A 17,880-nucleotide genomic window follows, 5' to 3' on the forward strand; every position below is an offset into this window, starting at 1 on the left:
TCTTCCCAAACCTGTTTTGTGCGCACCCACGTACTGTCGCGATCACAGTATTGCGGGACGTCGGAAAGCATGGCAGAACTGCGTTCCACGCCATCTAACGGTGCACCTTCGCTCCTTCTCCCCCTTTCAGGCATCTCTGTACTGTCACTCCTAGCACGCGCGCAGTACGTAGATCGCCGCTAGCGCCAGGTGCCGCTTCGGAATCTAGCCAGCATCTGCCTCAGCCACTGATGAATGAAGCAGATAGAGTGTTGCTATCATGGTGCAGCGACTCTTGATAAAGGAGAGAGAGCGTGCAATTATGTTTTCTCTGTTTTTGTCATGCAGGCGAGAATATCAATTTCCAGTGTATGCTTGTAGCTGCATTTTTCAAGTAGGCCTTGGCATTCTACTGTTCTTCACGTCCAGGAGCAGTTGTTTATCCTACCATTCAGAGCTTTGTTCCCACTTAAGCATGTGCGTCCTGGAAACAGAAGGCTATGCCTGTGAAGACCATGCACATGAATAAAAAAAAATGCAGGGGCCATATTACGTTATGACGCAGCAAATTTGCGCACTAAAACAAACGACTCGTCATTGCAAGTCCCCTCCCCTTTCCCCAGAGTCGATCCTCCGCGAAAGCGGCAACTATCTGCTGCACCCATCGCAGCCGTTTGCGCAGACCTGGATATCGAAGCGGCACCTGGCACTCGTTCCGATCTGCATGCGCCGCGCGTAAGGTAGGAGCGAGGCTACAGACATGCCTGAGAAGAGAAATAACGAGCGGGAGTGGCGCATAACGCAGTTTCGCAGTTTCGGAGCGGGTTTCTTCTGGAGTGTGGTCCTTGTCAAACTGTCTATGCCGTCGAGAACGCACCTTTCTTGATTTTCTTCTTCTGCTTTCCTTGCTACGCGCCAATTAAAAGCCAATAGCTCGTGTGCCGGTACGGAAGGCTCAAAGCTGTATTTTGGACCTTTTGCCAGGATGTCCGCGATGTCTTTTGGCACATTCAAGTCGCCTAGAACAACAGGTCCACTCTTGTTCTCTTCCTTCCTAAGAAGCTTTACACCGGTGTGTAGGAAGCTTTACACCACTCTGAGAGGGAAAGCCTTGACTGACAAGGTGATAAAATATTGCAAGGATAACAGTCTGTCCCTGCTGCAGTCGGACAAAGAAGAAAACTTTGTTCTCATGCCTTCAGGCCTTTACAACGAGAAAGCTTTGCAAGCACTTTTGAAGAACTTTGTGCAAATCAAACCATCCGCCACCAGGATAAAAGGCAAGGCTGTTGCCCTGTGCAAGCCTCTGGAGCTGCAGAGCCTGGCAAGAGATCTTTTGAACTCTTCTGAGAATAACCTGTCAATCTTCTTTGCGGTCAAGACCCATAAACAAGAGGCACCGTTTAGAGCCATAGTTAGTGAGAAAGGTACTTGGCAGCAGCACATCAGCCGTTTTTCGCTTAAGCACCTAAAGTATTTGCACGTTTTGGACCCTTTTTACGCAAAAAATTCCTTCGATGTAGCCGGCGTGTCGGAGAGGGAAGAAGAGATTGGTTACGCATTCTCTATAGATGTTGTAGATCTTTTTTACTCTGTGCCCCATAGCGACCTGTTCATTGCTGTTCGACAGTGTATAGAAGCAAGCGGCACTATTGCATTTCAAAACAAAGTAGGGGTAAGCGTCGACAATTTTATGTCTCTTTTAGAGTTTTATATTAAGTCCACCTTCATCCAGTTTGACAACCGGCGGTTCCTACAACGCCAGGGCATTTGCATCGGTTCATGTGTCGCGCCAGTGTTATGTAACATTTTTCTCGCATCCATTGACAACATTTTGGCATCACTAACTGACAATGGAACTCTCCTAAAGATTTTTAGATATGTTGACGATTTTTTAGTGATTGTAAAGAGACATGACACAGGCCACTATGAGGAGACTGCCATGAAAATTTTAGAAATGTTTGCACAACATGGGAAGGGGCTCACTTTCACATATGAGCTTCCTGAACAGGACTGCCTCCAGTCTTTGGTCCTTAACGTTAAGCTTGGGGACAGAAGTGTTTTCTGGCGCTACCTTCCTAAGGCCAAGAAATATTTTTTACCGTTCGATTCGGCTCAATCAAAACTGTTAGAAGGGCTATTGCCACCCTTTCTATCGAATCAGCACTCCTCAAGTCGTAGCCTCACATGATGTGGGCGAGCTTCCAGGGTGAGGTGAATAGACTGTGTAAAGCAGGGTTCCCTGACCACGTCTCGACTGCCGTGACCGAGGCACTGCTGCAAAAACTTAAGGGTAAGCGAAAGAGGCAACGCCAGAAAGAAGACTTTGGCGAAGCCAAACCAGTGGTGATACCGTACATTCACAAGGTGTCCCACAATTTAAAACGAGTTGGCAACAAGTACGGAGTCCCCATGGTCTTCTCCGCCCCCTGCAAATTGGCCAAGATGTGCCCCAAGGTTAGCAGCGGTGCGAAGGCTAAATCTAGGTGTGGAAAGAAGCACTCGAAGCCCTACGTAAGGTGTGCCACGGGAGTGGTCTACGAGATCCCCCTTGCATGTGGCAAGGTGTACTTCGGCCAGACTGGACGCTGCGTAAACGAGCGTGCAGGGGAGCATAAAAGGTCGTTAGGGAACACATCAAATTCGTCTGAAAACCTACCAGCCCATTGCCGCTCCTGCATTGATAAAAACGAAAAAACTGTGAGCCACGACTTTGCGAGATTAAAATTCTAGCTAGAAGCAAGGATAGATTAGCTTGGGAACTGGCAGAACCCTTTTTTCATCAAAGAGAGAGGTGGCATGTGCGTCAGCACCACTTCTATCTCCCTGCGAGAAAGCGAGTATAGATTGCTAAAGAATACGCGATAATGAGTAGGTTTGGTTTGTGTGTGTGTTTTTTTTTGTGTTGTTGTTTTTTTCTCTTTTTTCCCTTTTTCGTTTTTTTTTTCTTCTTTTTTACCATGTCAGAAATGCACATGCGTTCACCTTCTTCGGGCTATATATATGCAGCATGTGGCTTTCAATAAACATAGTTGGAGTCAGCGCCCATCCTGTCTGGTCTTTCTGTGTGGTTTGTGTAAAAATTAGTGCTGTTTTTACTTTTGTTACAAAAACTGTCCATAATTCAAGCCATCATATTACACGGTGGATATTGATGAGGCATGGCTGCATACAGCAGAATGTGATAATTTTTTTAGTTCTGATATTGTCACAAGTACCAAATCATTGCACCATTTCTATGACTAGCATGGGTTCCTAATCGTGAAAAGCCCTACTCTCACACTGCTAAATTGTTGAGGCCCATTAAATTGTTCCTTCCAAATTGGTACGCTTTTTAAAAAGCATTGCTGTGATAGCCAACTTTTCGTTCTTCGTGACACACACTTGAACCTTAGTCTCTTTGAGAAAGCATGCGATAAAATCCTTTATAGAATGATGCCTTGCATCCTAGTGTTCTGAGCGGGATTTAAGTGATCCTAGCCAGCTAACAGGAGTTGGCCCATGCTGACTCTTACTCTTCCTGCCTTTCTTTTTTTTTTTTGAAATCTCAGGCAACCTCGAAGGTACTGTACTTGGCCCTTCCCTTTTTCTTGCATTCATTGATGACCTTCCTTCCACTGTTTCATTTAACTAGTCTTCATTGATTGCTATATGGTCTGGCATCCCACTATCAACACCAACGTTCCAACCCTCCAGAACAACCATCTGCGTGGTCAAGAATGGCCTATTAGCCAATGTTAATTGGACTGCACTAATAGTTTTTACTGTCAGCCATATCCTTCTCCATTACGAGCAGATATGTGTAAATATTTCCTTTTGTGCTTGTATCCTACCCTGTGTAAAGTGAAGCAACACAGAGACTTCCATTATGTGATGTGGTTAAAATGCTAGGTGCATATGTTTACGCATGTGACTTTTGTGTGCGTGTGTCATTTGATCCTTATCCTCATCTGGGATGGCCAGCCAGGTATGTTATGGGGCCAGCATTTAGTGTTTATAAAATGGTGCCTCCTTCTTCTCTATAATGAAGCTAAATTGCACATACATTTCTATCGTCATGAATGGAGTCAGATTACAGCTGCTGTGATTTTCTTACTTTGAAGGCAGTGAAAAGCATGGAAAGGCACAAACCTGTACTCAATATTAATTTATTCATAGAGTTGCTGTTTTGCTTACATTAGAAAGAAGAGTTTTCATATACGGTGCCAAGGAGGATTGTCATTTTGGTGCATTATTTTAAAAAAAAAGAGGACAAAAAACAAGACATTTGTTTGCCTAATACATGCAGCCCTTCTAGGACTGCTTAAATTCACATACACTCCCTGTATGAAGCCGAAAAGTAGGCATAGCGTAGGCAAAGATCTTCAAGCAGTTAGGTTAACGACAAAGTAATTTTAACATAAGGTATGCCTAAAGGGAACTTTGGCAGTTTGAAAACCAGACTGGCAATGAAATAAGCTTTACTTTGCAGAAGATGTTGCTAATAACAACAGCTAGCATGTTCCAAAATTTTATACATGGCAAGTGGTGGAGACAACGCTCACTTCTATCTGCTGTATTGGGAACCAGAATCACTGTTACAATCCCTCATTTTTGTTCTGGTCAGAAAAAGAGTCTTAAACGTTATTCTAAAGCTATATGAGAGGAACATCATGGAATTGCAGCGCTGGCAGACAGGGACACAGAGAGGGTACACACAATTGTGTGTGTCCTCTCTGTGTCCTTGTCTGCCAGTGCTGCGATTCCATGATGTTCGACAACTACCAGCTAGCCCAGCAACATACCCTGCTATAGGAGAGGATATATGCATGTACAGTGGAACCTCGTTAATTCGAAGTCCGTCGGACCGCGAAAAATCAACGAATTAACCGGGTTTTCGAATTATCAAAAATGGACGAAAAACGAGAAATAAACGTACAAAACGTGGCTGTATCAATACTGCGCCTTTATTTCGCCTGAAAAACGGTCACTTGAAGTAGTCATCGATGCGCGACTGCTTGGCGCGGTAGTTAGCCGCACCGTAGGCTGCGTCCTCCAGTCTGCTTACAGTGCGCAGCAATTCGCTGTTACCGCCGCTACACTCCACAAAACTGTGCACAACGTTCAGCGACTCGACGACTGCAGCTAAAGCTGGTGCTCGGGCGGGCTCAACATCGCCTTCAACTTCGCTGGAAGGCCCGTTGTCACATATTTCTCCTTCCAAGTCGGCATACGACGTTTGGGCATCAAGTTCGGCGCTCAAATAGTCCGCAAAGGTCAATTCGTTGCTCCCGTCGCCGCTTTCTTCGTCGAAGTCGGTCATGCGCGCACACAATAACTCTCCTTCATCATCCAGTGTGCAGCTGGCATCAGATGCATCCTCGGGACTGACATCTTGTTGCTTGGAAAAACCGGCGTGCATAAAGCAACGCCTGATCATATCTCCCTCCACCTGCTTCCAGGCGTACACGATTAGGCAAATGGCACCCAGTAGGTCCACGGAATATTGCTTACTGTTGTCGTAGCACAACAAGATCCTTTTAAGTAAATGGCAGCGATAAATCTTCCTCGCTTGCAGAATAACGCCTTGGTCCATAGGCTGCGACAGAGCTGTAACATTCGGCGGCAGGAAGACAAGCCTAACTGCTGTCAAGTTCTGGATGTCGGCGTGGGCTGGGCAGTTGTCAACAACAAAAACAACTTTTCGTCCCGCGGCAGCAAACTTACGGTCAAGGTGCCTCACGTACTCCTCGAACAGCGCTGCCGTCATCCAAGCCTTTTTGTTGCTTCTGTACAGCACGTCATCTTTAGGAGGAAGTCGTGCGTTCTTGAAGCACCGAGGCTTCTCCACTTTTCCTATGATCAGCAGCGGCAGTTTGTGACTGCCGGACATATTCGCACCAAACAGAATGGTTATTCTGTCCTTGGGTTGTTTTTTTCCCGTGACTACCGCATTCTTTGGGGCAAACGTCTTCGTAGGCAGCATTTTGTAAAACAATGCGGCCTCGTCCATGTTGTAAACATCGTCCTCCGCGTACTGCTGAAGCAGCGGAGCCAATGTATGCCTTTTCCAATTCTCGACAACATTTGGGTCGACGCTCCCGCTTTCGCCGCACACTGTCACGAATTTGAGGTTATTGCGGTCTTTAAATCTGGACAACCAGCCGTTGCTGCACTTAAATGCTTCATGGCCCAGCCGCAGTGCAAGCTCATCGGCCTTTTCGCGCAGCAGCGTGCCGTTCACAGGCAGGTGTGCTGCATTTGCATGCTGAAGCCACTTTATCAAGGCGTCTTCAACGTCCGGATACGTAGGAAAACGAATCCTTGTCCGCTTCGTCGAATGCGTCTTCCCGTAGGCCTCGAGGATCTTCGTCTTATTTTTCAATATAGTCGAAAGGGTCGATAAAGGCACCTTGTGCTTTTCCGCCAACTGCGTTTTGGAGCTCGTCCATTTTTCAGCCTCCTCAATTAGGCACACTTTCTGGCAGAGAGTCAGAGTTCTGTACTTCGGCATTTTCTTAACACCAACACCACGCACGTGGTCATGAACTAGCAGAGCACAGTACTCGCCTGGTCGCGGCACCGAACAATAAAGAACAACGAGCAGTGCCTGCCACAAGCGAGACAAACAACGAAAACGGAAACTGAACCAGAAAATTTTCGACCTAGTGGCACCTGCTTGTTGCTTTGTCAACTAAAGCTAGCCCCCAAAACCGGTGCAGATCACTGAGGCACAACAAAGCACCGGAAACAGGAAGTTGATTTAAAGTGCCGCCTGGCTTCCACTCCGGCAACTATACTGGCCTCAGAGACTGGCACTATGGAAAAATCACGGAGGCCACGGCTTAAATTGACGTATTATCCGGATGAGGGCGCGCTGGCTGTTCAAATTATCCGGCAAAATTTGCATACAAACTGTTGGGACCGCCGAAAACCTTCGAATTACGCGGGATTTCGAATAAACAGAGTTCGAATTAACGAGGTTTTACTGTATGCCCTACACACATGTAGGCTTAGCGCCTCAGGAGCAAAGGAACAAGACTGCTGCTGTGAACCGACACCAGAACAGAACTGCGAGCCGTGGCTGCACGAGCCACGGCCAGGTGCCGTCTTTATTTTCTTCGCCGGGTGGCACGCACTATCCGGGTTCCCGGCGCCACCCAAGAGAGGGTGCTACACACACTTATATGCTTATTTTTTATTTCATTGTATTCTGCAACAACACCGCTTTCACTCTGTAAATATATTTCTACAAATTCTGCTTGAGATAACCACTACTCATGGTCAGTGCATCCTGTTTCCCTGAATATATATGAAGTATTCTTTCCCAGCCTCAAAAGCCATCCAGATGGAACTCCCACATCATGCTATGTTTACACGGAAGGTAAAAGGAATGCATGGTCTTTTACCAAGTACTAAGCAACCACTTTGCTTTCATTCACATGGGCACTTTCAGAATCTTTTGGAGTAGTACAGACAACATGCCAGCTTGTTTCTGCATATGTCACCATTGACTGGCTCTGAGCACAACCCTCCATCCAGGCTTGTTTCCACTGCTGTATTCCGGCTCGTGCAATTCTCATTGCAATATGAGCTAAGGAATGACTGCTAAAATGAAACCGCTGTCACTGTGCAAAAAGCAAAGCTGTGCATTTCAGCGCAGTGATAGATGGCTTGGCATGTCACCACACTGTGCTATTTCAATTTTGGCTTTTCTAAAGGACCAAATAACATTACCGTGAGAAAGCAGTACTGTTCCACGGTCACTCTTCTGGGAAATGCACAACTGCTGCTGTTACAACTGATTTTACATATTCCAAATTACAGGGAATGCCACAATTTTCACATGCATTTGGGTTCGTATTCGGCAGCAGCGTGCTAAAATATGAAATTTTTGATGCATGCATTATTCAGGCATACACTTCTTATATCGATGGATAACTGTCTTTTGCAATAACAGTTAAGTGGGGAGACAGCAAGGAAGCCTGTTTACTTGACAGCGACAACCAACATTTATAGATGACAACTATAGTGTGCATGGATTATTGAAAGAAGCTACAAAATAAAAGCAATTAAATACACACAAAAAGACTGCAGTGTGCTAGTTTGAATAACTGATGATTTAACCTGTGCCTGATCTCAGCTATGTGAATTTCCCTGTTATAATTACAAACGATCGAATATGTACTGCTAACCTAGCTTGTTCTAGTCCAGTGTCCTTGGCTCCGAGAATTTGCGATACGAATCGCGTCGTCATTCTGAAATCATTATTGCACGTTTAGGTATAGCATAACCTTCGATGGGTGCACTCTTCAAATATTAGGGGGCAAAAATCTTAGATTGTTGGTAGAACGCTTGCACATATGGGTGGTCTTCAGCCGGGTCTAGCCAAATAGCGGTCAAATGAGTTGTGTCACGATCGCGGTGCGATGCCTTTTTTTCACTTTCTGAAGTAGAAATAGCGCAAATGTTAATCGTTTCCCACGACTCTCTTTTAGAACCTCGCCTGCGGTGGTGCGAAGTGTGTTGCGACTTCGTTTCGCAGACATCAGGGTCGGCCGTGCCGAGATCCATGGCTTTCACAAGCAATCGCGGTTTTACCTGCTACGAAAAACCTCACAGCTAAACATGTCTCGGGTGAGCCACAATATCAATGTGTGGACATTCGTACGGCAAGATATCTTCAGGTTTTGCTACGGTACATGCCTGTGCTGCCGCACAGGCGGCAGTGACGAGCGTGCCAATCAGAACGTCGGAGTCGTCCGTATGGCCGCATGCAGCAAACTTGATCCTACAACACCTCATCCGCCTCACGCGGCCGTACACACGTCGCAAGGATGTGTGCGCATGCGGTAAAAAAATGATCGTACAGCAGCTTAAGCACGGTTGCACCTGGATGGACAATTCTAAAAATTACTACACTTCTGCTTCCCAAAAACTTTGTTAATAGCCCACACAAAAAAATTTCCATTGTGACGCAGAACAGAAATTTCTGTTTAAAAATTTTGTAAAGGCAAGGTTTGACTGCACAAAAACTGATGCCAGTACCAGCATAACGATTGTGTCAATTCAATTTGTCCATCAAGAGTGAAATTAGAAATTCTCTTCATTACACCAACAATGAAAGCGAAAAGTGGCCAAACAAAACTGCAAAAGTGCAAGTGAAATTTTCTCCACAAGCAATACTTGAATTCTGAATTCTAATTAAGGATAGCAAAGACTCACGCAGGATTGGTTCTGTACAACTCATCGTAATATCCATAGCCATAGCCCGAGCGTGGTGCATAGCCATAGTGATAGTAGTTGTAGTAGTCCCTTCGATAAGCATTGTAGTCGTAGCCACCTGAGAAACATGACAAAAAGAAAGGAGGGGGGGGAATACATTAGGGGAAAGGTAGGGTAGTGGCAGAACAGCATGCCCTTCATTTCTCATGCAACCTATATGCAGGAACCCTAGGGCCACTGTACACTTTTTTCTTCGCAGGTACTTAATTTCACACTGTATTTGCACAATTATTTTTCATCTGCAGTACTTAGTACTTAAAAATGTAAAACCTTCCCATATATCAATGTTTCATCATCACTTACGGCTCTTAAGACCCCATCTGCAACATACAGAAAAACCACAATATTTCGACCCCTGTTGATTTGGAAATTCCACTGGAGTCCCGCCAAACGCTCATGAGTCTATGGCATCGGAAGCTCGCTTATTCAGTTGCCCCAGAGCTGGCATCGATTAATCCAGATGGGCCCCCAACAAGGTGGCGTGTCGAGGTATGACTCGCTCAACAAGGGAGCGTCTCAATATTCGTCCTTTGGCCTGAGCTGCATACCGTATTTACACGACTGTAAGTCGACTCGAATGTAAGTCAACCCCCCCAAATAGCATGACCGAAAAAAAAAAAACGACTCGAATGTATGTCGACCCCCCCCCCAATCGCATGTCCGAAAAAAAAACACCGGTGGAGCGCTTCAAAAACGAAAATTTATTGCATAGATGGGCTATTCATCCTCACTTGAGTCATCTTCAGTGGTACTGCTGTCGTCGTCCTCGTCGTCGCCGCTGCGATCCCACAGCACAACGTCCTTCATGGAAAGCCCGCACTTCCTAAATGACCGCACCACGACATCGCGTGGAACGGCCGCCCAAGCGAAAATCACCCACCCGCACACAGCCGCCAGGGAGGCTCTCTTCACGTGCCCCGTTGGCGTAAGTTCCCGCCCTTCTGCCGCCAGCCACTCGTTGTACTCACGCCGGAGCAAGTCCTTGAATGGCTTGTTAATGCCAACGTCTAGCAGCTGCAGCTGCCCCGTCAGACCGCCGGGAATCATCAGCATATCTGTATCTTCTTTTCGGAGCTCTGCCTTCACTTTCGCGATAAGGTGGCCGCGAAATGAGTCCAGCACGAGGAGGTTCGGATTGCGATTTTTGAGGGATGCCCCTGGCCTCAAAAGCCACACCCGACGGTACCAATCAATAATTAAGTCGTCCGTCATAAAGCCTTTTTCGTTCACTCGCACAATCACACCTTTCGGACGCTGGCGCAGACTCCGCGATTGGAACAGCGGCCCTTCCCGCGAGTGAAATGAAATGAAATTGGTTTTGGGGAAAGGAAGTGGCGCAGTATTTGTCTCAAATATCCGCGGAAACCCAGTTGTAAGGGAAGAGATAAAGGAGGGAGTGAATGAAGAAACGAAGAACGAGGTGCCGTAGTGATGAGCTCCCGAATAATTTCGACCACCTGGGGATCTTTAACCTGCTGTACTGACATCGCACAGCACACGGGCGCCTTTGCGTTTCGCTTCCATCGAAACGCTGCCGCCGCTGTCGGGTTCTAACCTGGGTATCCTGTTCAGTAGTACTGAACCATCGCGGTGGGTAACGGTGTGCGCAGTAAAAATAAGAAATGAAAAATCCTGGCCAAAAAGCCTGTGGAATACCTGAATGCTACGCTTGGAGCCGTAGAGCAAACAAAAACTTCTAACATCGCAGTAGCGTCCCTGATAGATTGTTTTTCTTGCTTTTATTGGCAGTTCAAGGTTTCGTTTCGATTGTAAGTCGACCCCCCCCCCCACTTCGGAATTTTAAATTTCAAAAAAAAAGGGTCGACTTACAATCGTGTATATACGGTACTTATTGCATCATTTCCCATGCCCTTCTGACGTGCGCACAACGACCAGGGCACGGCAGGCCCCTGTCAGTAGGCACATGTGCCTGCCACAGTTTCATTTTTGGAGCCCGCAGGAACGGCGGCTATTGGCTGCTGATATCAGCCGAGCCGCACGGCAATGACTGCCTTGTCGCTTATCTTTCGCCGATATTTTCCGAAGGCGTCTTGCCCGTACAGTGCCAATGCATGCTTCCCTCACTTACATCCTTCCTGTGGTACTTCCGTACTTCCAGCGTGCCAAAACTTTTGTGCTCATCGCGTGCTGTTTGCCATCAGTGCGGTGAAGCCTTCTCACTTATATGGTTTATGGGGTTTAACGTCCCAAAGCGACTCCGGCTACGAGGGGCGCCATAGTGAAGGGCTCCGGAAATTTCGACCGCCTGGGGTTCCTTAACGTGCACTGACATCGCACAGTACATGGGCCTCTAGAATTTCGATGGAGGCGAAATTCGACCACCGCGGCCGGGATCGAACACGCATCTTTCGGGTCAGCAGCCGAGCGCCATAACCACTGAGCCACCGCGGCAGCCCCCTTCTCACATATAGTCGGGGCAGTTAAACGCCTCTGACCCAACTTGCAAGTTCCAAACTGCGCCACATACAGCGCGGCATGGTTCGGAACTAGCAACAAGGGTCAGCGACTTTTGACCTAGACTGTACAATGCCACACGCAAAGCAGCTTCACTGCTATTGCGTCGCACGCTCGTAAAGGAGATGACCATTCCCCAGATTTTCACCAAATAAATACATAAATGGATGGAAATGTACAGCGCAAATAAAGACGAGGACACAAGGAAGACACATGGAACACAGCACTCGTGTGTTCCATGCGTCTTCCTTGTGTCCTCGTCTTTATTTGCGCTGTACATTTCTATCATGAATCACCAACATGCCCAGACTGCCATCTTTGTGAGCATAAATGGAGATTCAGACGTTTTTACACTCCCTTGAAATCCAAATTAACGAGGTTTTACTGTACTTAATCTGACAAAGTCCATGCAGCGCGTGATTTAAATTAACTCGGGAGGCAAAGATTAAGGACAGACCCTCAAGATTTAGCTTCTTTAAGGGGAGATACAGATCTTGAAATGATAAAAAAAATGCAAAAATTTTAATTTTGCATAAATGGCATATTCGGGATCTATACACTCTGAAGTACCTGCCTAAAAAGTTTAAAGGCCTAATTCAGCCTCCAATTGCTAAAAAATATATTTTGCACCTACGAAGAATGCAAATGGCGATTTCGGAGCGAAATACGGCAGAACTTCTCGCCCGTTGCTTACCACGATTGCGTCCCCGATAGCCACCATCTTTGTTTTGTTTGAAAACTGGGCCCCTTCACCCCATCCAAGTATTACTCACTGCTGTGAATTTTTTTCGGAACGTCAGGATTCCGCTGTTTTTGATGCCTCTACAACAACAACCCACGAATGGCTGGCACACGCACTTCAAATGCGATTTTCTCAGTTGCGTGTTTTTTGCCAACGTGACTAGCTTTACGGAAATTTTAATTTTGTTCCTGTGGTGCAATTTCAATTAATCTTATACTATTTAATTCACAAAGTACTAAACTGTGGAGTTATGCCATTTTTTTTGGCTGAGTCAAACACTACAAATTTTGTGAACCGTAATGTCATCTAACTACATTTCATAATTATGGTGCTTGGACATAATTGAACATTTTTATATGACCGATTTGCAAAGCCACCTGTCAATATAAGTGCAATAATTCTTGTCCGAGTGTATTATGTTTTAAGCAGTGCTGTATTTTAAAATGTATCTTTTTTTTGTGTGTATGTGTGTGTTTAGGGTATGTTTGCCTTTCTACAATGGTTTTTATTTTGTTTGTTTGTTTGTTTGTTTTTGCTTCCGTGTGCATGGGTTTATTGTATTTTCTGTGTAGACCGCATCATTTGCCTAATTTATTATGTACTAGATGTTTGTTCTTATTTATGATGTTTCCCCCCTACAATAATGCCCCAATGAGGGCGCTGTAGGTACTGTGTATAAATAAAATAAATATATACTTGCTATGCTAATAAAACAATATAATTAGCATATTAGCACGATATTTTTAAGAATAAATGTTTTTATTTCAAGACCAGCGTCTCCCCTTAAATCTACACAGATGCTGCTTAGGTCTTGCCCTGTAGCCTTATTATAACTTCCACAAAGATCCTCTTCACAAAAACCTTCCTCAAAGAAAGCCCTGTCAACAATTTGGAACGAAAACAGCTGCTTTCCTCCACGAAAAAGTTGCTTTACAACTTGCAGTATCACATATAGGTCATTAAACCAGGCAAAATATAGACTTGAATTTTAGCACAACATGAATGCACGTCATGAATGGTGTCAAATATCATAATAAAATCTCTCAACCACAAAATAGCCACCAACCAAATTTTCGTGCCATTGTCTTGTTCCCTCATTCCTTTTGTGCTCAGTAGTAGCATGGTGTCACAAACTGTTCCATGAAGCTGCCTGAACAAGGAAGACTTGTGAAATTATGGCCCCTTAAAAATCAGACGGCGACTGTACCAGCCCGAATCTCTGACAAAATGGCTTTCAGCACATGTGTCCATCCTATACAGCCATTCATCACGAACTTTGGGTATGTGCCCCGACATGTGGATAAGAGGTCAAGCTCTCAGGTCATTAACTTGCATTTACAACAAATACATCTACAGTACTGTATTTTCTAGTGTGTGTAAAAGTCATGGTTTAAGTAATGGTATACAGTCGAGCCCGCTTATAATGAACATGAGCGTCACGCGGCGTCCATTCGTTATATCCTCAAGTTTGTAGTAAGTGGACCACTGCTTTAAAGACAGCTGCTTGTCAAAACACGAAATTTTTTCCTTGCGAAAAAGTCCATGATGGACATCGGTTTCTGCAGCGCAGATCCGATGAGGGAGGTTTCCAGTTTATTTAACGCAGAAGCGTGCTATCGCCGAGGCCCCTGGCATAGACAAGCTGTCTGAGGCTCTCTATGTAGCTCATTGCTACAGGCGCGTTTATGGGTGCTGGCTCCGAAGTTTCATCCTCATCTGATTCCTCTGCCATGCTACCAAAATGACATGCTACCACATGCCATATTTTGCTGTGCCCAATAACTAGGTATGGAAAAAAAAAAATCGATGTCAAAACAGAAAAAAACTGAGGTCTTTGCGCAAAATGATCTGCGTCCTGCTGCCGCAGGGACCCAGCTGTGCCAGGTGTGCGTGCGCATTCCAGGTGTGCATTCCTCGGGGCCATCTGTGCATGCGCCATGGAAGCGGATCATGCAGCGGAATGCGGATGGAGCTATGCTTAAAATGCATTTTTAAAATACTATCCTATGGGTAGAATCGCATAATCCCACCACAAATGGACTGAATGCTGCCGCCGCCACATAAAGTCCAGCCATATTCTCAAATGTTTCCATTTTAGAGCCGTATCCATGTGTGTTTGTGTGTGTTGTGCATTGTCCTTGCTCAGCATGATGCAGCCTGCAAAGCGAAGTGAATATACGCTGGAGAATGGAAACCAGGCAGCAGCGAGCATGAGCAGAAAAATGATCCGGGACTGGTACAAACCCGCAACAGCGCTACGGCAGATAAAGCCAAAAAAAAAAAAAGGCAGGCCAGGGGAAGAGGGCACGCTTGTTGATGATCATCTGTACACTGTAGCTACTGCAAGCATGTATTTTCGCCGCACTCTCCTATGAAGAGACCCTCAGCGTGTTTTTATAATGCTTACTGAATGAGAAAGTGAGTCTTCTACACTGATGTGGCTGAAGTGCGATTTTCTTTTGAAAAACTGTCGTTCGCAGGGGGGTGTGGCTAGTACGGAGGTGTAACCTATAAACCAGAAAATATGTTAAGTTTCCCTCCGAACAATAGTATCTAACCTCCTCATCTTTCTTGGGTATGAAGTGACAACCATCGCGAATGAGTGCTCCAGCCGTCCCATCCAGGAGCAGTACAACACATACAGAACAGAACTGCAGACAAACATGCAGGAAGCACTGGCTACTAGTGAGAATGTTTACAGCCCAGCTGATGGTAATGTGGCCAAGGATAGGGTCACGCAGAATTACAAACACTTTTTCTATTTTTTTCTTTTCACCTCAAGCAGGTGTGGCGCAATTTTTGACACAAGTGTCACTTGAGCGTAAGGCACATTTTGTATCGGGCAGGCAGATACAAACTGGAAAAATGAATTAGGGCGGCTACTTGGGCAAGTTCGTACATCTTAATGAAGGGAAAACAGCGCAGGAACACAGGACGAAGAAAGACCACAACGGCACAACGCACTATCAACTCGTTTTTTATTCCGCCAGAAGTGAAATGCATAGCTGGAAAAACATCTAAATGCAAAAACACAAACTCCGATACAGAAAGGTGTAATCACTGCAGATGCTTTGCAGAAGCCAAACTGATAACTTATTTCCTTCTGACACAACTCTCGCCTCTCTACTGAATGATTAGTGCTTCCAAGATTTCCCTGGCTTTCTTCGTCCTGTGTTCCCTACTTTAGGGAAACTGAAGGTGCAGTTACATGCGGCGTCGCTATTCCCACTTGCGCAGCACAACTCAAGTGCCGCCTCATCAGGCATCGAACAGCTTCCCCTTCCTAGGTTTAGAAATACCCTCCAAGCCTTACCATAATGGAGACAAGTTTCGCAGCATGAATAAAACGCACACACAAGACAAGGAACAAACAAGACAGGATTGTGCTGCACTTGTTTGTTCCTTGTCTTCTGTGTGCGTTTTATTCATGCTGCGAAACTTGTCTCCATTATGAATAGCAACCAACTAGCCCAAACCACCGTGTTACTTCAACGTAAGCCTTACCAGCTGTTCCATAGCTCTTCTGGTGGTCATAGTAGACGCCCGGTGCCCTGTCAGCTTCTCGGTACTTGCGGTGCTTGCCAGTGCCATAGCCTCTCCGAGAGTCTGGAGAAGAGCTGTCAGATTCACTATGCCTGGACGATGGCCGGTTGTGATTGTCCCGTACCCTTCGGTCACCTACCCGCTGATCATACTCATCCAGGTAAGCATCTTGAGAGGTCCGGCTCGATGGTCGGCCACGGTCGCTATATCGGTCGCTATGGCGGTCATCATAGCGATAGTCATGCCTGCGTGGCCACACTTTTCTGTCAGATATTTTGCCCTCCACACCAATCACAGACACCAAACACGGAAGTGTGCACCTGGCACTCACTCTTGCTCTATTCGGCACAAAGAAAGCTGAGAACAGGTTTGCCTGAACCCACATGGGACAACCTACCCTACAGCCAGGCAACAAAATAAGCACTCACGAAACTTCTAGCAATGGAAACATGCAACGGTTTACAGTCAAATCCCGCTACAATGAAATGCACAGGACCGCAAAAAATTTCACCGAAGCGAAACTTGGTTGCCGTGAAACCGGAATAAGCACACTTGTAGATTGGACTGGATAGTGCATGAGCAACACTCATTTCGAAAGATCTGCAAGCGGTGGTCTCTTGCTGTTTCCAAGTCAGCATCGTGGCATGATTTTCATGATACCTAAGAAATCTGAGATCTGAGAACAATGGACGTAATTTGTGTATTAATGCATCTGCTCCAACGGCTATCAACATTCGTAACATCTTTTCTTCCATGTGCAATACAAAACTGCTCATATTCGTCCCGTGAGAGTTGGTACTAAGGAAACGCACGCTTTTGGCGTCAACGAGGTGTGCGCGTGCACTCAAGTCACTGCATTAAATAGAGGCCACATGCACCTTAAAATCGGTGCTTGTGCCACACAGCAGAAACGCAGCTGCTCTGATCCTTGGAAGAAATTTCACGACGTGTGGTACAAACATACTTGCTATGTGTCATCGCTTTGTTGAGACTCCGCCTAGAACCGGCAGTTACGCAGCACAGTGCTCGCAGGTTGCAGTGTAATCCACTCATAACGATATATTGCTTGTAACGACCATCAAACTCTTTAGATTTATCAATTCTCCCATTGCCCCAATGCAAAAATAAACCACAGATAACGATGATGCAATTAGCGACGAAAAACGGATACAACAATAGGATTCTGGCCGCCCAGAAGGTGTTTACCACCAAAATTTGCCTGCATTTGATAAAAAAAACTTTGAAGCGTATCACGTAAAAACGCCCGGAACGGACCTGCGTGGCGAAACCCACGAGGAAGCGTCACCTACGTCCTTGGGGACCAAGCACTACCATCGTCACAATCGCTGGAGGGAGGATCTTGCTTGGCCGCTGCCTTGCAACGCTGTCTCACACAAACGTAGTTTCCACCCGAAACGGTTGAGAATTTTTCTTTTTTTAAGCATTTGCTTTTCTTTCCTTGGCAGCGCTGTGCACCGATAACATGTTTATCTTTTGATGGGAACTTGGCAGAACGCCAAGAGCTCCCTTGACAGGAGCTCTGGTGGGGGGTATAATACCCACATGCATTCTTTTTGCTTGTGGTCCAGATATATAACGATCAGATTTTCCGGTTTTGTCAGTATCGTTATAAGTGGATTGCACTGTGTCACGATGCTTGCCTGCAATGCAGAATCAAGATGCTTCCTGAAATGACGTGCCACCCGCCAGTACACCAATGACTTGGAATTAACGAGGCTTTACTGAAGCCAAAAAGAAACAAGTGGTACAGCAAAGCTGGTTCGTCATGGCTCAGAAACATGCAATGAGAGAGATTTCACTCTTCACGTGCAAATCAAGTCAATAAGAACACAGTATTGCCATGAATGATTGCAGAT

At 45.8% G+C, this 17,880-nt stretch overlaps 1 protein-coding gene across 50 annotated transcripts in view; it reads right to left on the reverse strand.

The window, feature by feature from the left end:
* LOC144111913 (uncharacterized) overlaps window positions 1–17,880 on the reverse strand; it is a 420,777-nt gene that overhangs the window by 255,286 nt on the left and 147,611 nt on the right. For all 50 annotated transcript variants that reach the window (XM_077645003.1, XM_077644993.1, XM_077645002.1 and 47 more), the window contains 2 exons: window positions 15,965–16,248; window positions 9,184–9,301 (listed from right to left, as the gene is read on the reverse strand). In XM_077645003.1, coding sequence (XP_077501129.1) covers window positions 9,184–9,301; window positions 15,965–16,248 — 402 coding nt within the window. The remainder of the gene's footprint in view (window positions 1–9,183; window positions 9,302–15,964; window positions 16,249–17,880) is intronic.

Source organism: Amblyomma americanum, unplaced genomic scaffold (assembly GCF_052857255.1).
Source record: "Amblyomma americanum isolate KBUSLIRL-KWMA unplaced genomic scaffold, ASM5285725v1 scaffold_13, whole genome shotgun sequence".
Lineage (NCBI taxonomy): Eukaryota > Metazoa > Arthropoda > Arachnida > Ixodida > Ixodidae > Amblyomma > Amblyomma americanum.